Genomic DNA, 27,912 nt, shown 5'->3' with positions numbered 1-27,912 from the left:
TCTATAAACCACATACTGCAGGCAAGAAAGACAGATACACGTGTCTCATGTTGTCATTAAACACCATGTGAAATAGTTTTTTAATAATAAACATATGTGACCATATCAAGTGATGGACATACCTGCCAACTGTCTGCTGGTTTGGAGAACGAGAAGAAAGCGGATTTGCTCCACTTGTTCCCTGTGTGTGCTCCTAGCTGCCGTGAGAAATCACCTTTTCAAGATGAAGGAGGTGACAGTAGGACAGAGAGACCAGAGACAGATACAGAGGGAAGTGATCAGGGTATGTAGTCATCAATACACCATACTAAAACTGCCCCGTACCGGGCAGCTTCGGGCGTCGTCTCTTCCGCAGCAGTGAGGACTGAACGCACCGAAGGCCAACGGTCGTGTCCTCTCCTCCACCACACCATCAGCGGGCAGCAGGTTCGGAATAAAAATTTTATTATTGATAACAGAGCCACAGCACATTTATATCATATTTTAATCTGTCTAGTATACTTAAGAGATTGAGTGAGTGTTTACATTAATTTTCTTTTGTTTTGGAATTGTAGAAATTCGCTTATGTGCTGTACCCTAATCCCTCCAATAAATAAATTCTTATGAGATTAAAGAGCAAAAAAGGATCGAAGGAAATTTTGTCATATTAAGTATAGCCTCGCATACAGTAAATTAAGGGTCTCATACGATTAACAACGCAAAAGATTCGCCCACAGTTCGAAGCCTATTCTCCCAGAAGAACCCAGTTACACGCCCCTGACACCGTTGAGGTGTTTAAAACCCTTTTTTCCGGCAACCAACAAGTGCCAGGATCATGAGAGGTGAGCTGTCATGAATGAGTGTGGTCGCGTGGAGCACCCCGGGCGCCAGGCTGTTCCTCGGCGGTGAGACGGGCGGCGGCAGCGGGGCGGACACCCAGACGGACGACAGTGAGGAGCCGGACGAGTCACCTCGACCATAGGTCTACGCAGACGCGCTGGTGGAACGGCGGAGGGTCTCGAGTGAGGGACCCCGGGAGTGAAGTGGCGCAGCCAGCACCCACGCCGGCCCCACGGGTCCTAACCCCTTACACGGAGGGCCTATCACAGCCGCGGACAGGTGAGCCCACGGCTCTGGGCTCCAACATTTGGCGCCCGAACAGGGACATGAAAAATATTTTAGGGATTTTCCTCAAGATTAATGATTCAAGATTGATGAGAGGACCGAAGAACCTTGAGTGAATTACTCCTTGCATCTGATGAAGATTTCAATTTGAATATTAATCAGCACTCGAGGGGAAGGACGTCTCTATTAAATATATTGAATTAAATTTTTGAGCTTCGAGAGAGAAGACAGCAACAGGATCCCAGCTGCTGCTGATGAAGAGTCCCTAAAGGAGTCCCCTAAAGGAACAAAGGATCGAGTGAGCTGTGACGACCCGACGAAGGGACAACGGCGGAGATCCAAGAAAAAGCAGAAGCATAATGATATCTACAAGGATCGCCTTATCCATTGTGGAATCATCATAACTCATCGCTATTGCCAAAAGCTGGTGAGAGAAGGAGCAAGCACCGTGGAGTGTGAGCTGAACAGCCAAAAGGTCTGACATACCTCCCGTCTAGAGAGCGCTAAAGGACGGCATTGGAGTGCAGACACCTTGATACCACAAATTATGGAGAAACGAATAGAGCCATTACAAGCCTCAACCAGCGGAGCAGCTGAAGGAGGAACAGAGGATCCTTTATATAGAGCTGTATTAAGTAACAACAAAAGATGTACCATAGTACCATTAGGGGCTGGATATCATACTTGGTCGCCAAGGTTAAAAATGTCAGTAGAAGACATGTATAAAGATGCGGATCAGCCCAACATAGGAGAAAGCATAAGAGAATGGCATAAAAAGAAGTCTGGAGAACCTAACTTTGTCTTAGGGGAGTGGGATGGAAACATACTGGCTATAGCGAGGAGTCCCATAAATGATGCCATAAAGAAATCCGATATAGAACCATGGATGAAATGGTGGACCAACATCCTGGAAGCTTATGCGGGACATGTGGATGGAATATATAGCCCCAGAACTGAGTATGATCCTCTTATTAAAATGATAGCTGCAGTCTCAAAAGTAAATGTGCATATAACCGACCCTAAGACTAAAGCAATATCCCAGTTTAGAGAACATGAAGCAGAAAGAACTCTGATGGAAAAGGCAGCACAAAGGAATAGGGAGACAAGAATGATTGTTGAAGATGATGACCAAAGTGATGTCGGTCCGACAACTCAGCCAAGTGAGGAAGAAAGGAATCCTGAGGAAGAAAAAGAACAGGAGGATGAATGCCCACAATTTTCCCCACAAGGCCGACGGCAAGTAAAAGAGCGAGAAGAGGATATGGGATTAGCTGGCCTAAAAGAATCACATGAGAGTAAGAAGTCCACACCGTCGTCTGGGGCACGAACCAATTATACCACCTATACCCCAGTAGGTCTACGCCAAAGTGAAGTTGAAAAATTTCCTTCCAAGCATCTAAGAAGGACCTTTCAAGATGTGACGGAATGGAGGAAAAGAATACCAATGGGTCATGAAGCTAATTCCCAAAGTGAAGATGAAGACATACTTTTTGATAGAGCGTCGGTAAAAAAGAAAGAAAAGTCCACAAGACCTAACCAGGAGGAGTATGATGATTATCGACCGGGATTGATGCCAATGACCAGAGCCAAGAAAGTAAGCAAGAATGGAGGAATATATCATTTGGAAGGAGATTTGAATGACATTGAAACTGATGCCTTAATAATTTTCACAAATACCATGTGGAAGATCCATAACAAAAAGCTAAGACATCGTGTAACTGCTCTTGCCGGAAAAACCTGGGAGACTGAGCTTAGAAATGACCGAGAAGCCAAGATAAGTGAAGGAAGAACAAATGAGGTACTGACTGTGAGTGGAGGAGACTCTCCCCATTATGCTATAATGCTTAAACCTTTCAATCCATACGGGCCTGGTGAATCCAAAACTGATCATAAGAAAAGGCTGATAAATACAATAGAGGATCTGTTACATCAAGCCAACAGTAAAAACTGTCGAAGAGTGGCAATCCATGTGGATGGATTAAGGACAAGGGAGTTGCCGTGGGAGGATGCAGAAGATGCTGCCTTCATAGCTGCTGATAACTATAGAGAAGTATATGGAAAAATTTCCTCATTAAAAGAAATCGTGGTGGTCATAACTCCTAGACAAGGAGACGCGAGAAGAGCTAGAAAGCTAGGAAACGCAACTACACAATCTGCACAGTCTAACATGTCATCCTCAGAAATATCTGGCACTGCCCATCCACCCTTCTCTGTGGTGGGAATCTGATATGACTTAGTCATCTTACCAACCATATTGTTAACAAAGATTGCTTACAGTTGTTATTTCCTTTTTAGCTTTTGTCTTCACCTCAGTGAGATCACGGCACTTGTCTTAACACTTTAGTGTTTCAAAGTCCGCCCGTAACCAAACGAAACCCTTATGTTTCTCTGGCCAGCGTACCCGCAGTCAAGCCAAATCGCTATTTTAATTTCACAAGGAAACTAAAATGCCACACTCTGGTCAATAATTGCCGTTAGCACACCTTTACTGTCCCTGGGACCAACGCAAAAAACCTCTATAACACTTCAGTTATAGTTTTAATCGGCAGCCCTACTGTTGTCAAAGACTTTTTCTGGTCCTTGTTACAATAGTCTCCGAAATAAATTGCGTAAGGGATTACAGCTTCTGCCACAATTATTACCAAGTCACACAGGCTCCTGACTGGAATTACAACGCTGTCACTTAACCAGTGGTTACACCCGTGTTACGTAGTTTTAATACGCACACTTAAAAGCCACAATGTTGGACACAAAAACACACAATGATGTAAGCTCCGGCTTGTAGCAAATCAATGTGGGCCCAAAATTTATCCAAACCTTCCTGAATTTTCACTTGCAGCAATAATTTTCAGGTTCTTTTATCTGCGCAACAAAAAATGGAAGAAACTCACCGCTCAAGATGAACGATCCACTTCTGAAGGCGAGATCCGGGTCACGGCACCAAATTGAAAGATTCTTGCTGTGTGAGGTGTCTTCAGGCAAGGAGTGGAAGCAGCCGGTAGATGGTCGATTTGTTTTAATAACAAACATCAAACAAAACAGGTCCAACAATAAAGCAAAATAAACAACTGGAGAAGTATTCAAGGAAATCTCGTACAACAGTAGTTAATACGCAAATCCTGTCAAGAATAACTTCTGACTTCTCAGGAATAACTTCTAAAGTATCGTTAGTTGTTTATGCTTATATACCTGTATGGGGGGAGTGGTTTTCGACTTCCCGGGTGTGTGTTTAAATCTTGTAGGCCAATGGAAGAGAGAGGCTAAGCCTCTTGTGGCCAATCATATTATTGTTCTTGTTATCATGTGATGCCTGCAGTCGCCACTATGTGGCACTCTTGTTCCATGATTCAGCAGTGTTGGAAGAACCTTTTGTTGCTCAGTGGGGGGTTATCACAAGGGAAGTGGACCGAGCCATAAAGTCCAGTCAACCACAGGTGGTCATGTAGATCAAAAGGAATGGATGGCTTCGGGGTTCCCTGTGAGAAGGTAGATTGGGAGATCTCCCATTGTTGTGTGAAGATCTCCCATTGTTCCCAGGGAGTAGAGGTGTTTTAGAGGGGGTTGGTGTGAAGAGAATCTGGGGAAATTCTCTTTGAATGTGTGGGGCTATGTGACTGTGTGTGCTCGGGAAAGCCTTTTGGTGTCTTGGTGCAGACCCAACCAAATGTGAAAAAACCACTGGAAACCACTGAAATCTAACAGCCTGTTGCACCTACACAGTTTCAAACATTAATGATCATCACTTGCATTGATCGTATAGTGGTTTGTACATTTTTAAATCATCCTTGATTGTACAGTGCTTTTGTAAACATGTTCCATATTCACAGGCAGGGGCGAAACCCTGTGGGAGAAATTCCCCTGCTGCCCTGATGACCCGACAGCGGCACTTGCTCTACAAGCTGTGAATATGGCAACCTTCAGTTGTTAGTATTTTCTCCTTTATCATCCAGTTCATTCTTTCCAGTACTCCACAGTGACCAAGGGCCAGATTTTGAATCTAGGACGATCAAGGAACTCTGTGATCTAGCAGGGATCCATAAAGTCAGAACCACACCATACCATCCCAGGGGGAACCCTGTGGAAAGGTTTAATAGGACACTTCTCAGTATGCTTGGTACACTCAAAACTGAAGACAAAAGTCACTGGCGAGATTTTGTGAAACCGCTAGTACATGCTTATAACTGTACCAAACATGTAACAACAGGTTTCACGCCCTACGAGCTAATGTTTAGGTGGCAACCTCGGTATCCTCCTGTACGGCAATACCCTTTAAAAGGGAAAAGATAAGTTTAAGCTATTGATCTGGCATTCAATGTTCCATTAAACCGTAGTCATCAGAAATGGAGCGGTACAAGAAATGGATATGATTGTGACTCACTCTCAGTATGTCCAGGCTTTGAAAACCCATCTTCAAGAGAGTTATCAATTGACTACTAAAAATGCTGCCAAAACTGCCGAAAGGAACAAAATTAGGTTTGACAGGCATATGACTGAATCAACCTTAGATGTAGGTGTTCATGTGTTAGTGAGAAATGTATGCCTCAGAGGAAAACATAAGCTGGCTGACAAATGGGAAGCCATTGTCTATGTTGTCGGTAATCGGAATGGAGACCTTCCAGTTTACACAGTGAAGCCAGAAAACAAAGATGGTCCCCTCAGAACTTTGCACAGAGATCTCTTGTTACCATGTAGGTTCTTACCAGCTTTTGAAGAAGAACCTCCTCCTGTGTCAAACCTCAAAGGTCTCCCAACGTGTTTCAATCAGCTGTAATGGATGTGCTGGAAGGCTTTGACTCTGATGAGCAAGGGCCAGAGTTTAACTCTGAAGATGAGGAAGACTATCAGTCATATTCCTTTCAAGATCCAATCTTGACAACCACAAGGTCCACTCAGGAATATGAAATGATCATGCCTCCACAGGAGCAGTTCCATTGTTCTGTTGAGCAAACTTGTCCAGATATTGCAACAGTTTCTGACAGTACTCCAGAGACATCTGTTGAAACTCCCGCTGGAAATTCAACAGAACTGGACAGACAGTTAGTTTTACTAACAAACCATTGCACAATTTTCATTGCAGAAAGTCACTTTGATGCCTGCAGCACACTGCCGAGAAGGCAGGAATGAGGCAGGTAAGCATTTTTAAGGGATATTAAATGAAATATTAACTAATATCAGGTTTAGCTAAATTGGGGATGAGAGGGGCTTTTTGCTGCTCATGACCCCCCAATGCAACGCAATGTTTTAAAACTAACCAAATAAAAGGAGCATGACTGGAGAATTTTTTAATTACATATATTTACATGTATATAAAATAAACTGCAGAATTCAGTTAAAAAGCAAGTGCTGGATTATAAGGGAATATTTTGCTTGACTTTTTCTATTGAGGATATGTAAATTTATACTGCGTGCTCGATACACACACCTGGTCTCTGCAACAATGGCAGAACATAAGCCACAATTGGACATCTTCACACTCACTGTTTATAAAATCATAGTAAAAGCTGTGGCTTCAACTCCTTGAATTAAAATAATTGAAGGAAAATCTACAGAGTCGGGAGAACTCTGTGGATGAAGGCTGACGAAACCACTGCCAAATGTGTATGACTGCACTGAACATGTCCACTTCAGTTGACTTAAGACACCTTTAAGATACTGATTTGACTAAAATACAAATTAAGCTAGAAAAAATAGTTGTAATGTCTTTTATATAAATTAGTTGACGATTATCTTTGTTGATAGAGCAAGTGGGTAAAAATATGTTTTTTAATCTACACAATCCATTTCTTTGTTGTGAATTCACTCATAAAACTACCTTCTGGTCCACAGAGACTTTATGATCTGAGCTCATATTATGGTTTAACACACCATTACGGTTTCATCTCACGGACCGCTATGTGCAGCAACGTCGACTTATCCTTGTTGGTATCAAGGAATGGGACAGCACACCTAAAGGCAAGGTGGTCCCTGAAGCAGCCGTAGGTGAGGTAGTGACAGCTGTGCATGAAGACCTAGGTCATGCAGGCACCTTACCCACACGGCAGGAATTGGACAAGCTAGGTCTTTGGATTCCTGAGAAACAGGTGCGCACAGTTCTCAAGAATTGTATAATGTGTGGACGATACAATGCAGGAAGAAGAGGACAGCGTATACCTGGTTTGACCATTAAAAGTACTGTGCCCTGGGGGTCAATCTGCATGGATGTCGCAGGCCCCTTGGGGATTACAGGAAAAAAAGGGGAAAAGTACCTCTTAGTAATTGTGGACTCGATGTCTGGATTCGTATTCGTGCACCCTGCCAGAAAAGCAAATGCTAACAGTGTAATTGCCATGTTGGAAAATGTTTGTAGTCACGTAGGGAGGCCTAAAGAACTGCGCACTGATAATGGGACTCACTTCCGCAATGCCAAGGTGGATCATTGGTGCCAACATAATGGAATAACCAGAATTTATTCTCCTCCCTATACCCCACAGGCGAACGGTGTTGTGGAAAGGACCATTGGACTGGTAAAAGCATGGATAGGCAAAAATGCTAATGGCAAAGACTGGAGTAGCAGAATACTGGAAATGGCCACTGCATTGAATGGGCGTAGCAGAGCTGGAAGATCCACCCCCTCAGAGGAACTTAATCAACGCCCCTTTGACTCAGAGACAGTTGGGCGGAGTCATGTCCTGCTGAGGAGCGTCTCTGACCAGACTACACCATTTGCAGTAGGACAACGGGTGTGGATAAAGGCACGAGATCAACCCTCCACATCTACTGCAGTTAAACCTAAATATACAGACATCGACGTTGTCCATGAGATCCTGGATGAAAATACAGTACGCTTAAAAAGGAAAGGGATCCAAGGATTGGAGCAGCTTAAACCGATTCAAGAATAGGCAAACCCAGAATCAAACAATGGCCAGCACCGTAGCTGACCCACCACTCTACATCAAGCTGGTCCAGATACAAGGAGTGGTTGTAATGCGAAGGACACTAACTGGCCTGTGGGCTGGAAGAGCATGGCACAAGCTATATTGTGCTCAACAGGGGTGGTATTCCCCTGAACCAGAACAACTTGAATGGGGACAGCTTCATAATCAATGTTCCATATGTCGTACCCCCTCAGGATTGACGGTCAAATGGATGGGACCTGGATACATGAAGCCACGAGGAACCCCCGTGAAAGTGTTGGATTACCATAACTGTGGAACCTGTCAAGTTGTATATGCACCTAGTATGCGGTTTATTGCTTATTGGGATTACAGGACAGATGACAGAGAACGACGCCGCTGTCAATGTGTATGGACTGGAACACGACTTACTATCTGTCGCGTATGTAACACTGCTACTGGAATGGGACAAATGATCAGAATTGCCGGTGCAGATGGATGGCAAGTTAGCAAGTATGTTGAATAGACACACCTCAGTCATATATGTACAGTTCATCGCAACAGCCACAGGCATTGCCACAAAGGACAAATCCCTCGTGTCAATACAGCGCGTCGCCTCAGCCATCCACAAGTGAAGCGGCAAAAAGTGACCAAGTATTTGGGGGACCTTCCGCGCCACCTGAGGCACAATCGTTGAGCGGCCCTCTGTGCCCAGGTCTGGTCTGGGGTAACGACTACTCCGAGGAACAGAACACCAGGACTCATAAATCAAATCCTAAATACCAACTGGCCAGGATTACTCCATATAACCCCAGCCTTAGTGGTTCCGGTAGGTGTAACTCCGGTACCTGTTGCCTTCAGGGTATGGCGTCTCCTAGGGGATCATAACGTAGCAGCGGTTTCTCCAGTGGAAGCCGCTGCCCGAGCTTTGGGATGGGAAGGTTGGTGGCAAAAAGTGACTTGGGGGGATTTAGTGGCTGAACTCATAAAGGACCCCGTTTTGCCCATAAGCCCTTCTCAACCCATACCTAAAGAAACTGGACTAAGAAAGTCAGAGCTCTGGGCTTACACAACTAGCCTGGATGGATGGGCACATTATTCTGCTATAACCCGTAAAAAAAGTAATGTATTTCATGTTGCTCCAGATGGACCTTCCATGACGGGACTGCTTGTTGAGGCGGGAGCTACTGCAGAAGGGGGTTTGGCTTCGCCAGATCCCTTGACTGTGTCAAGAGTCATTGTGACAGTACGCATGCTCCTAGTGCCATACCGCGGTATGTACTCTCTGGGAGTGGATGTCCGAGAGCTCGCTCGTGGAGAAGGAGTACAGCAAAGCACCAGTCAAGCGCCTGACAAAGCACCGGAAGGAAGCGGGAAGAAAAGTAAGTTTAAGTTTTCCCTGAGAAGGAGGAAAACGACAGATAATTGAAAATATAATGGCTGAATCACATCACATCCAGATTCTTAGTCCTCATTGAGGCCATATTAAAATTTGGCCTTAACAATTATCTTTGTGGAGTCACCGACCACGGGTTATCCCTATTCGCCACCTATCTACTAGGACGATATTGAGTTGATACAACCAAATGGGGACTGGTGCAAGGCTTTATGATACTCCTCTGGACAATATTAGATTTATGGTCCATTTTTAACTACTACGCCTTCTACTTCCTAATGATACTACAAGGGGCAATAATCACCACAATCGTAATCTGCATCCTGTTCTTGGTCTTGAATCTGCAAGAAGGGGGACGAACAGACTGGCTACCAAGAGTAGTGATCCTGATAGTATGGGCTATTGTTTGGCTCCTGCTCTCCATTCTCAGCTGGGCCCCCTTCAAGGATGTGGGACAAACTGAGATTAGACTTTGGCTTATAATGTATGGCGTCATTCTCCCTCTTAAATTCTCTCATGCTAGACCTCCTCAAGCTCTCGGACCATACTTCTCTCCATGGCTGAGAAGACGGAGAGACACTGTGGTATGATTACCACAACAATATATTATCCGCTCCATTGCTTGCCCTAGCTATAATAATACCAGTAAAGCTATATCAACGCCACAGTCATCCAGACCCAAAACCTCATATTCTGTTCCAACGCCATGCTATCTTGACTGAGACCACGTCGGATGAAGAACTCAAGGGAACTGAACAACGACGGCTATGGGATATCCTTAATCGCTTTTGGTGTGATACGTGTTATCGCACCATTAGACACGGCTTCGTGTACCCTCGTGGCTGGCTTAACTTCATAAAAAAGAACAAGTTACGTTAAACTTACAGCAAAAGGTTTGTCGCTAAAAATCCTGCCCATTTATTATGGCGAGGCATTTTATGCCGAACTAGTTTCTTCAGGGCGTAATAAGATGAGACGCCGATGGTGTATACTATCCTATTACAAGGAAATTGTGGGCTTATCCTAATGGTGATCGAGTGTCTGTGTCGTTGTGTGGCAACGGTCGAGTTTGTGAAATTGGACCTCGTCTACGGATGATTACCCCAGATCAGCCTCTCCAGAATCCTCAACCAATGGTGAGTCAGGGCAGTCATCATCCTCCTCAATTTCCTTTGTGTTTGCACAGTTGCAACACCTGCACAGGTCTGTACAACAGAGTCCTGCAGAGACACAAGAATACCTACCTGTCTCACAGGCACTCTCCTTGCAGCTGTAGTGTATGACATGCTAAACACTGGGACCGGATTTCTTGTTATCCATGTGACATATAGGTTTCCATCTTCTAGGTGCCAAGCGTATCCAGCAGGTGATGGAGCACCTATGTTTTGTTTGACGCAGGGGGATGTAGGGGGAATAGACAATTCTGGCAAGGCTGATGATGCCATTGTCAAGAAAGGTTGAGCTCAGTATCTAAAAGGTCAATAATCCAAAAGGTCATAAACCGAGTGTATCATGGAAGGCTATAATAGTTCCGCATATAAACCATTTATATGTTTTTAAATATATTTGCAAGTAACGCAAAATGGGGAAAGTGTCTGAATAAGACTAAGAGAATGATCCTCTGACTAAAAGCGATTGATAAAAGAAAGGATGTGTGTAATAAATAAATAAAAAGAAGAAAATGACGGACAGATCCTGAACTTGAGAACATAACAGAACCAGGATCAAAATAATGCTTGGAATTGTCAGGGATTATTTGGGTTACTGGCAGGGGCTGTGGTGAGTGTGTGACCTGCTGGAAAGTACAGAAAAGATAGAGGATGATCAGGTCATGACGCACATGATAGATAGGTGCCCAAAGGTGGGGGCCTAGGGAGAAGGGAAGATTTGTATGAAGAGAAGGGTGTTTTTACATGCTGTACTGTATAAATGCAAGGTGCAAGAGCTAAACAGTTCAGTTCGTGCTTCGTCCATCCCCCGGAGGAACGGGACTCACGCCAGAACCCTGTTGTGCCCCGAATAAGGAGAATTGTGGACTTGAAAGAACTCACGAAAGGAGCAAAAAGAGTTTTTTAGTGAACTGGGACAGAGTGATAGAAAAATCATCTCTCCAGGACAGTTTTGTGCCATAAAGAAGAATTGGATCATTCCTCTGCTTCCTTTCGCCACAACTGCCAGCGGACCACAAGAGTGCCTCACCCAGGGGGAAGCGGCCCCGTACCGGGCAGCTTCGGGCGTCGTCTCTTCCGCAGCAGTGAGGACTGAACGCACCGAAGGCCAACGGTCGTGTCCTCTCCTCCACCACACCATCAGCGGGCAGCAGGTTCGGAATAAAAATTTTATTATTGATAACAGAGCCACAGCACATTTATATCATATTTTAATCTGTCTAGTATACTTAAGAGATTGAGTGAGTGTTTACATTAATTTTCTTTTGTTTTGGAATTGTAGAAATTCGCTTATGTGCTGTACCCTAATCCCTCCAATAAATAAATTCTTATGAGATTAAAGAGCAAAAAAGGATCGAAGGAAATTTTGTCATATTAAGTATAGCCTCGCATACAGTAAATCACCTCGACCATAGGCCTACGCAGACGCGCTGGTGGACCGGCGGAGGGTCTCGAGTGAGGGACCCCGGGAGTGAAGTGGCGCAGCCAGCACCCATGCCGGCCCCGCGGGTCCTAACCCCTTACACGGAGGGCCTATCACAGCAGCGGACGGGTGAGTCCATGGCTCTGGGATCTAACACCATACAGAAAGTCCTGTACCGAGCCTCATTGACATTTTCAGCAGCTGGCTGATCATAAAGGTGGCATACATATTTGCAAAGTAGTGCAAATGTTGAGTGGTCCAAGTTAACGTTAGCACCCAGATTTTTAAAAGCTTTATGGTACTCTTCTTGCTCACATGCCACAGAAAATGTGTTCTTTTTGCCTTTACCATAAAAGGCACTTGTGTAGTCACACCCAGAGAATCTATGTATGCCAATCAAGGCTGAACACACACTGGTTCCGAGAGCTGATGACACCTTGGTAATGTCAATGATGCCCGTCCCTGTGAACTAACTACTGGATTAAATATCAATATATTGCCACGGTTTACTCCAAGGAACAAGCATTACAATCAAACTCGGATTATGAGAAAAAAGCAAGGCTAAACAAAATAAGACAATATGGTATAGATCATGGCCACCCAACATTGGATGTGCTAAAATGATTTTGGGAGCAGGGATGATGCAGCGCACACCAACCAAATTGACTGATGCAATAATACCACAGGTTGCTACACCTCAAATTTACCATGCTGAGGGCCATGCTCCTGTAAGGTCTGCATCACGATGTAGTTGTCCTTTTTCTTGCATATTATGCACAGGGCTGAAAGGGTGGGGCCAGAACTCGCGATGGGCAGGCCCGACCTGGATCTAAGTTTCTTTGTCAGACTCGGTGTCATCCTGCTTGATGTTGTTGGGATGGCCTCACTTCGTGAGTGGTCTTCCGTATCCTCTCCCCTCTTTCTCACACTCAAGGGATCCTCGGAATGGGAGGTGTCTTACTCTTAGGAGCCAACGCCCTGTGGAGCGGGATATCGGCCATCTTCTCACACTTGTGGCCTTATTTGGTTATGTTTGGCAGTCTTCTCTTAGTCCTCATGATAATTTATGCTGCAATCAGGGGAGGTTTCCCTGCCTTGATCATGGTTTGTTGCCAAAGAAGGTCTTCAAAACCAGAAGACAAAAAGCCCCTCCTCTAGAAGTGGGAGGAGACTCGGAAATAAAAGAGAGCTTGCAAAAATAGGAAGTTATGCATTCAACATCTACACCGAGCCTCATTGACATTTTCAGCAGCTGGCTGATCATAAAGGTGGCATACATATTTGCAAAGTAGTGCAAATGTTGAGTGGTCCAAGTTAACGTTAGCACCCAGATTTTTAAAAGCTTTATGGTACTCTTCTTGCTCACATGCCACAGAAAATGTGTTCTTTTTGCCTTTACCATAAAAGGCACTTGTGTAGTCACACCCAGAGAATCTATGTATGCCAATCAAGGCTGAACACACACTGGTTCCGAGAGCTGATGACACCTTGGTAATGTCAATGATGCCCGTCCCTGTGAACAAATATAAGCTGCATGGTAAATTTGTCTGCAGACTTACAGCAATGACTGCCACATCAGTGTCAGGGCTCTTAATGATGACAGTTGTGTGCTCCTGTGCAGCATGCTGTGCATGCAAAAACACCCTTGTGTCACATTCTTCATGATCACACGGCAGGTCTTCAACAGCATGAACAGATTGTACACCCTCCATTACAGTCACACAGTGACATTGATCCCTATGTGTTATGTACAAGCTGAGGTTTTTGCCCACTCCTGTAAGGTCTGCATCACGATGTAGTTGTCCTTTTTCTTGCATATTATGCACAGGGCTGAAAGGGTGGGGCCAGAACTCGCGATGGGCAGGCCCGACCTGGATCTAAGTTTCTTTGTCAGACTCGGTGTCATCCTGCTTGATGTTGTTGGGATGGCCTCACTTCGTGAGTGGTCTTCCGTATCCTCTCCCCTCTTTCTCACACTCATTTCACTTTTGCAATTGCACTCTTGTCAATAAACCTCCGGTGGCATGTGGGATGGAAAGCAGCGTTCTCAGGAATGCTTTCAAACTCCAAATCCAGGCAGTGTTTGTAGTTTTCAGCTACGTATTGGCACTCACCCCTCAACCCGAGCCGCCGTTGTAGACTCTTCTTGTACGTATTGCGTGCGAGTGTGAAATCCTGAATTTTTTCGTCTATATAGCACTGTTTATGTCCAGAAGATTTAGCTTGTTTACTCATTTTTGTTGAGTTTTCCTCTTCTTTGGTACTGCTAAATGAAACTCTGTAGGCAGCCATCTTGCTTGTATGTTTACCAAAAGCTCCTCCCCATTGGTGTAGTCCGGTCACGTGTCGACCGTGCCACCTCTCGCGTCCTGAAGACACTAGTTCTTTATGAAATGCCTCGTTATAGAAAATAGGCAGGATTTTTTGCGACAAGCTTTTTTCTGTAAGCTTAACATAACTCCTTCTTTTTTATGAACTAAAGATTGTGTAGTTCCCAGACGTCGGATCGGATTCAATTTCTGAAAGACTTTTTCGTGGTTCACCTAATGGCCTAAATTGCTGTGGTGTGCTGAGGGAGCAGCGCATAAAAGACGGACCTATACAGACTGGAAAAGCTGATCAGGAAGTCTTCTTACCATATATTTCATGTTCCCTGAGTTATTCTTGTCAGGTCTGTCTGTTTCCTGTTCCTGTTGTCTGCTGTGTGGGCCAATCTGTGTCATCACACTCACCTGTGTCTCTGTAATTAGTCTCACCCGTGTCACCTGGTGCCCTTTGTATATATACAGTACCTCTCTCCCTCACTCTGTCCTGGTAGGATCATTATATATATATATATATATATATATATATATATATATATATACACACACACACACACACACACACACACACATTTTATTTCATAGGCGCCTTTCTGTCACCCAAGGACACCTTACAGTGAATACAAAGATAACAACACAGCATTAAAAAACAATAAAACATTAAAACATTAAGAACAAGTTAAAATACAACATTGAAATATCAGATGGAGAAGACAATTTTAAACAGATGAGTTTTAAGTGCAGACTTGAATTGTGGGAGTGAATTGATGTTTCTCAAGACGGGGGGTAGAGAGTTCCAGAGCTGGGGAGCAGAGCGACTGAAAGCTCTGTACCCCATGGTGGCGAGACAGGCGGAGGGGACAGTCAGATGAATGGAGGAGGACAATCTGAGGAAGCGGGAGGGAACAGCGACATGAAGAAGATCTGAGATGTATGGTGGAGCAGTTGCATTGTGTTGTATTGTAGCTGGTCGATGTTGTATCTGTTAGTTGTCAAGACTGTTCCTGGTCAAGCCTGTTCCTGTTCTTAGCTCCGTTCCTGTGCTCAGCTCTGCATATGCTTTTGTCCTGGTCTTTGGAAGTGAGTTTTTGTGAATTCTGATTTTTGAAATAAACTACCTGCACCAGTACTGCATTTGGGTCCTGCCTGCTTCCTGCCATGTTGATGGCTTACCGTGACAATTCAAAAGTACATCTGTCTGTATAGTGGATATTTGAAACTTCAAATTTGATTTATTTTTATTTTTTTACATCTGGCCTACAACTGGATTTCAAAATAAACAACAAATAATGATGTTAGACAAAATGATCAGTATCTAGAATACATTCTGACCCTCCAAAAAATATAGTTGGTGACTCCTGCTATTCATTGTTGGCACATAACATACAGTTATGTGGTGGCATGCAGAGCCCAAATCATGAAGATTGTGTGACTGTCCAAATATTTCTGGGCCTAACTGTATAAAGACGTCAAGATGTATATAACTACCAAGTATATACAATACATGCAGCTGTGAATGACACCAGAAACTGTGGGACAACTCAGCAAAGACAACATTTGCTGTACATTGTTTAATCCCTTGTCATTTCTCAATAATCCCTCATTCTAAAGTCAGGATAAACGTATATTTTTACATCCTGTTGTGTTGTGCAAATCCACAGTGGTAAATTGTTTTCCTGACCATGTTTCTAGGCAGGAAGTGGAGTCACACTCCTCCAATCCATTAACATCACATTGAATGCATGCTGTTATACTATCCATAATGTGTCATGTCCAAAGGTTGTAGCATCATCTGTGTTGAAAGATTCTCACTATATTTCGATCTGGGTCACGGCACCAGTTGAAAGATTATTGGTATAATCAATCTGGTTCACGGCCCTTTTTCATTCGTGAGCACGACACAATTGGAGGATTTCTTCTCCCTGTAGACACAGCACCAAAATTGAAAAAAATCACCTTGTAGGTAGTCCTAGGCAAGGAATGAAATAGCCGGTAGATAGTCAATTCTTTTAAAAACAAAATGCCAAAACAAACAGGTCCAACGAGCAAAATAAAACGACTGGAAAAGTATTCAAGAAAATCTCGTACAACAGTTGCCACTATGCAAATTCAAGAACTAAACTTCCTAGAATAACTTCTAAGAATAACTTCCAATGCATCATCAGTGATGTGCACTTTTATACCTGTCTGGGGGGAGTGGTTTTTGACTTATCGGGTGTGTGTTTAAATGTGGTAGACCAATGAAGGAAAGAGGTTGTGCCTCTTGTGGCCAATCATATTACCATGGTTGTGCCTGCAGTCACCACTATGTGGCGCTGCTGCTCCATGATTCAGCAGTGTTGGAGGACATGTGGTGTTATTACAAAGGAAGTGGCCGGAGCCTTGAGGTCTGGCCAACAACAGGGGGTTATGTGGATCAAAAGGAGTGGACGAAAGTCTTCCATTTGTTCCTAGGGTGTAGAGGTAATCTTGGGAGTTGGTGTGAAGAGTATTTAGGATAAATTCTCTATGAATGTTTGGGGATATGTAAATGTGTGTGCTTGGGAAGGCCTTTGGTGTCTCAGCGGCTTCCTGCTTTCAGACGGTGTGGTTATACGGTGTGGAGTCAGAATACCACCCTTGGACAGGTACAAGTGAAGGTTTATTGGTAGTTACAGTTAAACATCCCATGCTAACATAATAATAATAATGATTAGCCTTTCTCAGGCAGACGCGGTTAGGGAGCAGCAGCTAAAACGTGGCAGTGCAGTGGTGATAAATAACTTGTTTTTAGCTGTGCCACTCTCACTGACCTGGCTGCGAGAGATTGTGTGGGCTGTTCAAAGCCCAGTGCAGCAGTGACAGAATAAATAATTCACAACACAATTATCCACCAGGGGCTTGGCAGAATGTATAAGACACCCCTGAGTAGAGCTGTGTAAAGGAATTACAACACACATGTACACACACTAAAAAGTCTGTCTGTTTACATTCAGGGCAGGTTTAAAAGGGACAAATAATTCTGCCCGTAGCATCAAAAATACAGGGAGGTTAGTTGATCCTGGGAGGAAAGACACAAGGTTCTGGATCTTTCATGAAATGATTTATTTAAAGGCCAACTGTGTGACACTGAGAGGAGGCCACAGACAGAAATGCTTTATTTGTACAATGCTCTTGTTATGTGTATCACATCACCATAACAGTACCTAGGTTTTGGTAAATTGGTTGGTAAGTCTTTCAGCTAACATAATGTAGATATTTATGTAAAAAAGTCCAAACTGCACTAATATAATGAATAGGTTGACATGATGAGAATATCAATAAAAATAAGAAAAATACTTTTTAGGGCTCCTATATTATAAGAATTTTTACATTTTTTTATTGCTCTTATTCCACTTTAAATGTTACGTTCATGTCAGAGTTGCAAGGGTCGCCGGAGCCAATCACAGCAATCATCAAGTGGCTAGTTCAATTCCAGTCTATTGCACACATTTGGAAACTAACAACTATTCTCCCCGACTGTCATATTGTTCCGCTCAGTGTGTTTAATCCAAATATGCAGATCAATAAAACGATTTCTATACCGGATCGGTCGAGGCCCGGGTTAACAACGACCGCCAACAGTGCCGTTGACCAACAGGGCACTGATGGAAATTGGACTACTGTTGGTCAGAGACAGAGTCAGAGACAGAGAAGAAGAGGAGGGCGTTTGGTTAGGAGAAAAAGAGAAAAGATGAAGAATAGAAGTGTTAGTCTGAAGTTTGGAACTTTGAATGTAGGTACAATGACAGGGAAAAGTAGAGAAATAGCTGATGTGATGGAGAGAAGAAGAGTAGATATTTTGTGTGTGCAGGAGACCAGGTGGAAGGGCAGTAAGGCTAGAAACATTGGAGGAGGCTACAAACTGTTTTATCATGGTTCAGATGGGAAGAGAAATGGAGTAGGGGTGATCCTAAAGGAAGAATATGTAAGAAATGTGGTAGAGGTGAAAAGAGAGTCAGACAGGTTGATGTGTGTGAAGGTAGAAGTAGAAGGAGAGATGATTAATGTTGTTAGTGGTTATGCCCCACAGGTGGGCTGTGAGTTGGAAGAAAAGGAGAAGTTCTGGAAGGAGCTAGATTGGATGGTAGAGAGTATCCCCAGGAGAGAGAGAGTGGTGATTGGAGCAGACCTAAATGGTCATGTAGGGGAAGGGAACAGAGGAGATGAGGAAGTGATAGGCAGGTTTGGTGTTAGGGAGAGAAACGTAGAAGGACAGGCAGTGGTAGATTTTGCAAAGAGAATGGAAATGGCTGTGGTAAACACATATTTCCAAAAGAAAGAGGAACATAGGGTGACTTACAAGAGTGGAGGCAGGTCCACACAGATAGATTATATTCTATGTAGAAGATGTAATCTGAGGGAGATTAGAGACTGTAAGGTGGTGGCAGGTGAGAGTGTAGCCAAACAACATCGGATGGTAGTGTGTAAAATGACGATGGAGGTGACAAAAAGGAAGAGAGTGAAGACAGAGCAGAAGATCAAGTGGTGGAAACTAAGGAAAGAGACATGTTGTGAAGACTTCAGGAAGGAAGTAAGGGCAGTTCTGGGTAGTGTTGAGATATTCCCAGATGATTGGGAGACTACAGCTGCAGTGATGAGGGAGACAGGTAGGAAGGTGCTAGGTATGTCCTCTGGGCAGAGAAAGGAGGACAAAGAGACCTGGTGGTGGAATGAGGAGATCCAGGAGAGTGTGCAGAGAAAGAGATTAGCGAAGAAGAGATGGGACAGTGACAGAACAGAAGAGAACAGACTGGAGTACAAAGAGAGGACAAGGGAGGTGAAGAGGGAAGTGGCCAAGGCCAAACAAAAGGCATATGAGGAGTTGTATGAGAGTTTGGAAACAAAGGAAGGAGAAAAGGAGTTGTATAGATTGGCGAGACAGAGAAATCAAGCTGGGAAGGATGTGCAGCAGGTGAGGTTGATTAAGGACAGAGAGGGGAATGTGATCACAAGTGAGGAAAGTGTGCTGAGAAGATGGAAGGAATACTTTGAGGAGTTGTTAAATGAGGAAAATGAAAGGGAAAGTAGAAACGAGGAGCCAGAGACTAGTAGGAAGAAGGTAGATCAGGTTAGAAAGGATGAAGTTAGAAAAGCCCTGAAGAGGATGAAGAGTGGAAAGTCAGTTGGTCCTGATGACATACCAGTGGAAGTATGGAAGTGTTTAGGAGAAGTGGCAGTAAATTTCCTGACTGGTTTGTTTAACAGAATTTTAGAGACTGGCAAGATGCCTGATGAGTGGAGAAAAAGTGTTCTGGTGCCAATTCATAAGAAGGGTGATGCACAGAGTTGTAACAACTACAGAGGGATAAAGTTGATGAGCCATACAATGAAGATTTAGGAAAGAGTAGTTGAAGCTAGGTTGAGGCAGGAAGTGGAGATTTGTGAACAACAGTATGGTTTCATGCCTAGGAAGAGTACCACAGATGCAATATTTGCCTTGAGGATGTTGATGGAGAAGTACAGGGAAGGTCAGAAGGAGCTGCATTGTGTATTTGTAGATCTAGAAAAGGCATATGACAAAGTGCCAAGGGAGGAATTGTGGTTTTGTATGAGGAAGTCAGGAGTGGCAGAGAAGTATGTTAGTTTGGTGCAGGACATGTATGAGAATAGTACAACAGTAGTGAGGTGCGCTGTTGGGAGGACAGAAGACTTCAAAGTGGAGGTGGGACTACATCAAGGATCGGCCCTGAGCCCCTTCTTGTTTGCTGTGGTGATGGACAGATTGACAGATGAGGTCAGACAGGAGTCCCCATGGACTATGATGTTTGCAGATGACATTGTGATCTGTAGTGAGAGTAGGCAGCAGCTAGAAGAGAACCTAGAGAGGTGGAGGTTTGCACTAGAAAGAAGAGGAATGAAGGTCAGTCGCAGCAAGACAGAGTACATGTGTGTAAACGAAAGGCAGAACAGTGAAATAGTGAGGCTACAAGGAGCAGAGGTGGTGAAGGTGCAGGAGTTTAGGTACTTAGGATCAACTGTTCAGAGCAGCGGAGACTGTGGAAGAGAGGTGAAGAATAGAGTACAGGCAGGATGGAACAGCTGGAGAAAAGTGTCAGGAGTGATCTGTGACAGAAGAGTGTCAGCTAAGGTGAAGGGAAAGGTTTACAGGACAGTGGTGAGACCAGCCATGATGTATGGTTTAGAGACAGTAGCAATAGGCAGAAGACAGGAGGCGGAGCTGGAGGTGGCAGAGTTAAAGATGCTAAGATTCTCTTTAGGAGTGACAAGAATGGACAGGGTCAGGAATGAGGTCATTAGAGGGACAACACAGACAGGAAGGTTTGGAGAAAAAGCTAGAGAAGCCAGATTGAGATGGTTTGGACATGTGCAGAGGAGGGACAGTGGATACATTGGTAGAAGAATGTTAGAGATGGAGCTACCAGGTAGGAGAAAGAGAGGAAGGCCAAAGAGGAGATATATGGATGCAGTGAGGAAGGACATGCAGATAGCTGGAGTCAGAGTAGAAGATACAGAGAACAGGGAGAGATGGAAATCAATGATTTGCTGTGGCAACCCCTGAAAAAAAAAGGACAAAGCCGAAAGAAAAAGATTAGTGGAACTGCAGGACACACTAATCTAGATACAAACTTTAACACAGAAGTGAAAGGAACCATGAATGAAAAAGATTAAGGTTGAATTATTGGAAATTTAATTATGATCCATGTCTATGGTCAAAGTTGAAGAGTTCTGTTAGGCAACTGGATGTGAAATAATGATTTATAGAAATTACAGACAGTCAGACAGACAGACAGATCGATAGATATATAGATAGTTCTTCATAAACACTCTACATATTCTACTACTGTAGGACTACTGTAGGTTAGGTAACAATTAGCAATACATTTAATAAATAACAATACATTTTGTAAATTGCATTACCGACCTGATTGTAGCTGGAGTCAGTAGTGTGTTAGCCAGTGTGTTCTTTTGCTGCAGTTGTCCTTCAACTTTAAGTTTTGACATGATTATCTTGATCAGCTTCACCTGTGGAGTCAAGAAAGTTTTTTTTTTTTTTTAGAGAAATGAAATACACTCGACATTCTGTACCCCCTAAAGAAGACTGTGTATCTATTCTCAGAGACAAACTTGTCTGGTAACAGTAATGATAGTATGGTCAATATTATACATATATTTATATATATTCTCAATGTGTTGATATGAAAGGGGCATAATTATGTCACACCTGCTTGGTAACATCACAGCCACTCTGCTAACAACTTTACAGTCCCATGCTTCTGCTCCATTGCGTCATCACTGCGTCATGCGTCATGAATGAATGAACAGTTTCTTTACAGTAACTGGGGGGATTTCAAACTATATGTGTAAGAATTTCATACAGCATAAGTGAGGAGTGGAAAAGAAAAGCCGAGGTTTGATAAAAATATTTTTTAAAAATTACTTGGAGGCAGTACACGACACATTTCTAAACTCCTTACACTCAAATGTCTACAGGACCGGGCAGTGCATGGGCAGCAGAAAGGTTCAGGCCTCTAACAGAGACTGAAGTTCATGGGATCCAAATGTTTGAATACAACTAGGTTGTAAAAATAATGACTCAATCAGAAAGGAAATGGAGCCTTACTTTGTTATTAAAGTGACTTCATATCAAGGCAGCAAATCAAATCATAACAAAGTGATAAAATGAATGTTGCTGTTTGTTTGATTTCTTTCCTACTGAGGGTTTTATCCTTTTATTGTATGTAATAGCTCTCAGAGACATTACCTTGTTATTTTTATTTTGAAGATTTGTTCCCCACAGGAATCAGCGCTGTAGGACTCTGACCCAAACATTTATCTCAGGATAATTATCTACAGATTCAGTTTTTTCTCTGTTCTACACCCCTTCTTTCTCCCCCAAAAAAGAAAGAGGTGGGGTTTTTTTCCTCACTTAAAAATAATGTGGGCAAACCTGTATAGAAGCGGTGATGGGCTGATTGGTGGGGGGAGTGGTTTCCACCATACATGTCTCCAATAAAAGGCTCTTGTCTGGACCTCCAAGGAGCCCAAAGTTTTCAGTAGCACCACCACAGGTGGCTGCTGCACAAAGGGACGGAGAGAAAGACAGACAGAAGAAGCTAATGTCTACAGTTAGTAGACATTTAAGTTTTTTTTTAATTATTTTTCAGTGATTCTTTTTGTTTATTTCTAAGTTCTCAAGTCTTTTTTAATTAAATTTGACCTTTAGTGTAAAAACAAAAATGAAGAGTCTGCTCTGCAATCCATCTTGGCACTGGCTGGTAGTGCACACAGCATGGCGACAATGCCGCCCCTGCAATTGGTCGGTAAGATTGAAACGCTCTTTAAATATATATTCATAAACCCAGTATTCACTCTGAGTGGTTTTACTATAATTCATAACTTGTGTGCACGGAGAACAGGAGGATGAGCTGAGTAAGTAAAGTTGTGTCACAGCACAGGCTTTACGTAACAACAGGGTCATTGTGGCAGTAGGTAAGACTGGTCTCTGTGGAAACACACTCAGCTCTGCAAGACTCAGCACTGACTCGTTGCGTGCGGACCACCATCATGGCACAGAGTGGCTGTGAATAAATTACCCTGTCATTCATTCCCATTCTCTGCCTGCACTGGTGAATGGGAGTCCATACAATTCATAGCACTGATTAAACTGGTGTTAAATGTGATTTTAGGATGCCGGAGTGGTTCCTCTTTTTTGCCAAAAATAAAAACCATACACGTTTGCAAAAAGAATGTATGTTACACCGTATGTAGCGAGTTGTTCTGAATGTGTTATTCCAGCTGCTCTGGAAGCTGGCTCAGTAGATGTCCTGTTTGGGAATTCTCTGCCAAAGCAGAGGGTGAAATGTCTCCTCTGTGTATAGAACAGCTTCAAACTGAAATTACTCCCCTTTGCCAGTAATGTCGCCTCAGTATGTGTGTGAGTCTAGAGTAAATGCACAGAGTCTATGACCTCATCTGTCTACACCAGGGTCACCAGCATTGGCACAGCACAGCCTAATGTTCCATGGTGTAATTGTCAAATTTATTGGCCCTATGAGAAGTGCATTCTCTGTCTGCTCACTGGGTTAAATCTGGGTTAAAAAGTTAAATCTTCAGTACATCTGACATCAACATGGGTGATCAACCTGGGACTGTAGCACAGGCTTGGCTGTAAATACATGATACATACTGTTAGATTTCAGTGGTTTTCACATTGGTTTAAGTCTGAAAGCAAGAAGCTGATAAGACACAGATATACACTACAAAGGTCTTCCCAGGTATAGAATTTGCGACTCACAGTTGTTTCTAAAACGAAGACTCCTGATTTATATCTTTACAGGGAATCAAGGATTCATCCACTCCCTTTGATCTACATAACCCCCTGTTGTTTGCTGGCTCGATCCACTTCCCTTGTGTTAACACCCCGCTCAGCAACAAAAGGTTCATAAAATGTCTTCCAACACTGCTGAATCATGGAGCAGCAGCGCCACATAGTGGTGACTGCAGGCAGAACCATGATACAATAACAATAATATGATTGGCCACAAGAGGCCTAACCTCTCTCTTCCATTGGCCTACAACAATTAAACACACACCCGGGAAGCCGAAAACCACTCCCCCCACACAGGTAGTGCACATCACTGATGATGCATTTGAAGTTATTCTTGAGAGAAATTATTCTTAGAAGTTATTCTTGAGAAGAAGTATTTTTAAGTTCTATATAACTTGGCGTTGTATTTTCCTTGAATACTTTTCCGGTTGTTATTTTGCTTTATTGTTGGACCTGTTTTGTTTGACGTTTTTGTTATTAAAACGAATCGACCATCTACGGGCTTCTTCCATTCCTTGCCTGAAGACACCTCGCACAGCAAGAATCTTTCAATACTGACTGACTCTGGCAATGTAGAGACTTCTTTTGGACACGTGCTACTGTCCAAAAGTATAGATTAACAAGCCTGAGCCCCAACGTATACAGCCCCATGCTGAACAACATCCAAATGACTTTGTCTCTCCCTACAGGAAGTGAGTTAATGCTTACTGTGCTTTTAGGTTGCCGAGGCGCAGCATCGTTGTTCCGGCTGGGTGGGGAAGATGGCCTTGGCTGAAGATGGGCTCAGGCTGTGGGCTATCCTACTTCCTGGGGATGAGACAGATAGCTATGCTCAGCTGCTTGGGTGTATGTGTATGTGTATGTGTATGTGTATGTGTATGTGTATGTGTATGTGTATGTGTATGTGTATGTGTGTGTTAATTCAATCACGGTCAAACATGACAAATTTCTCCTTGGACAGCTGACCTTGCATGTGCACTGGTCATTGCAGATATGTACCTAAGTGAGGAATACACACCCACATTCTTCTGTTTGTTCCCATAAAGTGAGACTCAACAGGAAGGAGCGAAATGAGAATGATGTGGAAGAGTTGGCCCTGCTGAGTTAGACACAGCTGCGCTTGATCATTCTCCCTCCACTTTGTGCCAGCAGCAGAACAGAGGAAAGCTGTTGAATGTAAAGCAACACGTTAGGAAGGTGTTCCACATGATGATTCATCCAGTGCTGTCCTCTCCATCCTCTTACAAGTTACATATATATATATATTTAAAATATGAGCATATTTCAATGAACTTAATGCCCTAACAAAGACACTACAGTGATGCAGATGGTTACAGTCACTTCCACTACAGGATTTTACAGAGTGAGATGAATGGCCCAGGCTGCAGCTGCACGTGTTCATTTATTCTATTTTATACCATGCTGTTATTTCAGCACTCTTTCACCAAATAGCGTTTGAAATTTGGAAGATTTGACAAACCAAATTGATTTTTATCACATCTGGCGAGGTGCTGGTGATGTCACCATCACCTTCATCTTTTCAAGTGGCAGTTAAGTCATTCTGGATCCTTCAGGCTTTAGTCACACACTGTGCAAACTGCTACCCAGTTGTGTGAGGCAGAGTAAATATGTGACTCACTGCACACTCGCTGATGGAACAATCATTAGGAAGGGCATTTCGCCCAGAAGAATCTGACTTTTTTCATTAACAGCAGCAAGACAGTGTTAGGCAACATGGAAAATATCTTCTGACCAGTTTCACAAAGAGCAAAGCTACTGGGTGTGGTGAAGGTGACGTAGGAAAAGTGCCTCATAAATGTGCAGGAAAAAAAATTTAATTTTTTAAATCTTCCAGTCTCTCTCACTGTCTGTCCCTTTTTCTTCAATCTGTGCTGGGGGCAACATCAATCCTCTAAAGATTCAGGTCAATTGCACTGAGCTGGGGGTTAAAAAACACATTTCAATACAAATCTGAAACCAGTTATATAGTATTATAATATTATTACACATTACATAACATGTTAACTACTGTTTACTGCAGCGGGTGACTCCACTTACATGGCTGATTGTTCAAAGGTGGAGCTGCAGTGAGGGCAGTCAGGGGTGTTGTATACGTTTCCATCTGGCCCTTGTTATTGCCCTGGTGGAGGTCAGGTCATCCCTTGCTGGTCAGGGTTTTCTTAAATCAAGCAAACCCTGTGAGGTCGCATGGACACAGAAACCTGCGGTGACACACAGAGGGGGGTTAACCATGACTCCTACTCAGCCGGTGGAGCACTGAGAGGAGAGTGGGCAGAGTTAATACATGACACCGATTGTCATTTATAAATCATGTGATGGCTGGGAAAAATAGGAGAGATGGACTTCAAAGATTCACACTGAGGTTCGACTGAGAGCCTGAACTGACAAGAGGAGGAAGATCATAGACACCAGGCTCTGTGGAGCTCTGGGGTGCGGGGATTAGAGCTAGCTGCTGTTCAAAACTCCTAAAAATACAGTATGTGTATGCATATGCAAGTGCATGAGTAAATACACTTTGGTGTTATCAAAATATGCAATGGGTTAGTTATATATATATAGTAGATGAAGAAAAAAACGTATTATTGTTATTATTGTCTTTTAATAATAAAAAATGCCTGTGAGTCATAAAAAATGAATATTGAATGAATTTCCCAGTCAATGTGTTGCAGGCCTCACACAGTCAAATCCCTGTTAACTTGTTATCATTTTCCCTCTCTTTCAGTTCAAGTTTTTGCAGAGATGGATGCCAACATCACCCTGCCTTGCAACCTCATGTCTCATGACCCACCGACGTCCGGTTACTTTGGCGTACGAGTCAAGTGGACCAAAGTGGCAGAAGACGAGTCGAGCTTGAACGAGGACGTGCTGCTCTCCATGGGATTCCACAAGAAGACCTACGGAAACTTCCAGGACCGTGCGTTCTTGCAGGAGGGCGACAGCGAAGACGCCTCTCTCACCATAACCAGTGTGTCACTGGAAGACACAGGAACGTACCGCTGTGAGATCATCAATGGGATGTCAGACGGCGTGCAAGAGATTACTCTGGAGGTGACGCACGCTTTCACCATGGGTAAACATTCACTTTTGTCTATTGAGAAATTTAATTCTGCAAATTATGTCAAAACTATCCATTCTTCACAAGATATTTAAAATGTAAATGTAAGTGTAAAATGCGCATTTTACAATAGGTCACTTTAAAATAAACATTATCATCCACAGGTTTTTTTAGAGGTGGTCAATAAAAAAACATCTGGAACTAATTCCTTCACAATGCTGTAATTATTCTGTCATAACATTTGGAAACTGTTAACCAAGACATTTTGCATGTTTAGTTTGTATCTTTAGTAAAATAATCAGATTTCATTCATTACAAAAGTCTGTTGCATACAAAGAGGAACACCCTTCACACAAGAATGAACTACGGATGGAAGATTTTGCAGAGCTAGCTTTTAAAACATTGTACTAACTTTTCTATGGCAGCATGAGACCAATGAATGTCAATTTTTTAGAATGCATCTGGATCGGTCAAGATGTTGGCATGTGATTACAGATAGTGTTAAACATAAGGATTTAATAAGGTGTTAGAAAATCAGTTTCAATTAAAAACCAGTTGGTAAATCCTGGTAATGAAGTGAGCATTATTATAAGTGAGCAGTATTATCTGATTTATTTTGTTCGTTTCTCTATTGTGACTTTATTACTTTTTACCCCTATTCAAATGTGTGCAGTCCAACCTTTAACAACATTTAACAAGCTGCTAGAGCTGAAAGACTAATATGTCTACATTCAGTAACTCAAGCCTTAGCATGCCAGCAACACATGCCAACTGAGCAGGCAACCCTGGAGAGACTGCACTCATTGAACCCACACTCTTTNNNNTTCTATGGGTCTTGGCTGCAGGAGAAGAGCATCATAAATTAACAGAAAAAAATTCAAGTAACCTTTTAAGCAAATAGCCGCACATATAATCCTGCTACATTTTCTCTTCAGGTGTCATATTCCCATGCCAGCCCAACCAGAAACGCTACAGCTTGAACTTTGAGGATGCCCAGAAGGCCTGTCTGGATCAGGATGCTGTGATGGCCTCCCTTGAGCAGCTGATGGAGGCCTGGAAGGAAGGTCTGCACTGGTGCAACGCAGGCTGGCTGAGTGATGGCTCAGTGCAATACCCCATCATTAACCCCAGAGGACCCTGCGGAGGTTCCAACAACGGGCCAGGCATCAGGAACTATGGTGTTCGTGAGAAAATGATTCACACTTATGATGTGTACTGCTTCGTGACACCACTGAAAG

At 43.2% G+C, this 27,912-nt stretch overlaps 1 protein-coding gene across 1 annotated transcript in view; it reads left to right on the top strand.

The window, feature by feature from the left end:
- Positions 1 to 319: 319 nt before the first annotated feature.
- The window catches only part of LOC103397086 (hyaluronan and proteoglycan link protein 1-like), a 29,696-nt gene continuing 2,103 nt past the window's right edge, over positions 320 to 27,912 (top strand). The window contains exons 1-4 of the mRNA XM_025052803.1: positions 320 to 961; positions 11,957 to 12,093; positions 26,342 to 26,689; positions 27,610 to 27,912. Of these exons, the coding sequence (XP_024908571.1) occupies positions 12,036 to 12,093; positions 26,342 to 26,689; positions 27,610 to 27,912 (709 nt within the window). The 5' untranslated portion in view covers positions 320 to 961; positions 11,957 to 12,035. The remainder of the gene's footprint in view (positions 962 to 11,956; positions 12,094 to 26,341; positions 26,690 to 27,609) is intronic.

The sequence above is a fragment of the Cynoglossus semilaevis genome, chromosome W (genome assembly GCF_000523025.1).
Source record: "Cynoglossus semilaevis isolate Cse_v1.0 chromosome W, Cse_v1.0, whole genome shotgun sequence".
Taxonomy (NCBI): domain Eukaryota; kingdom Metazoa; phylum Chordata; class Actinopteri; order Pleuronectiformes; family Cynoglossidae; genus Cynoglossus; species Cynoglossus semilaevis.
This window is presented reverse-complemented; position numbering and strand designations above follow the sequence as displayed.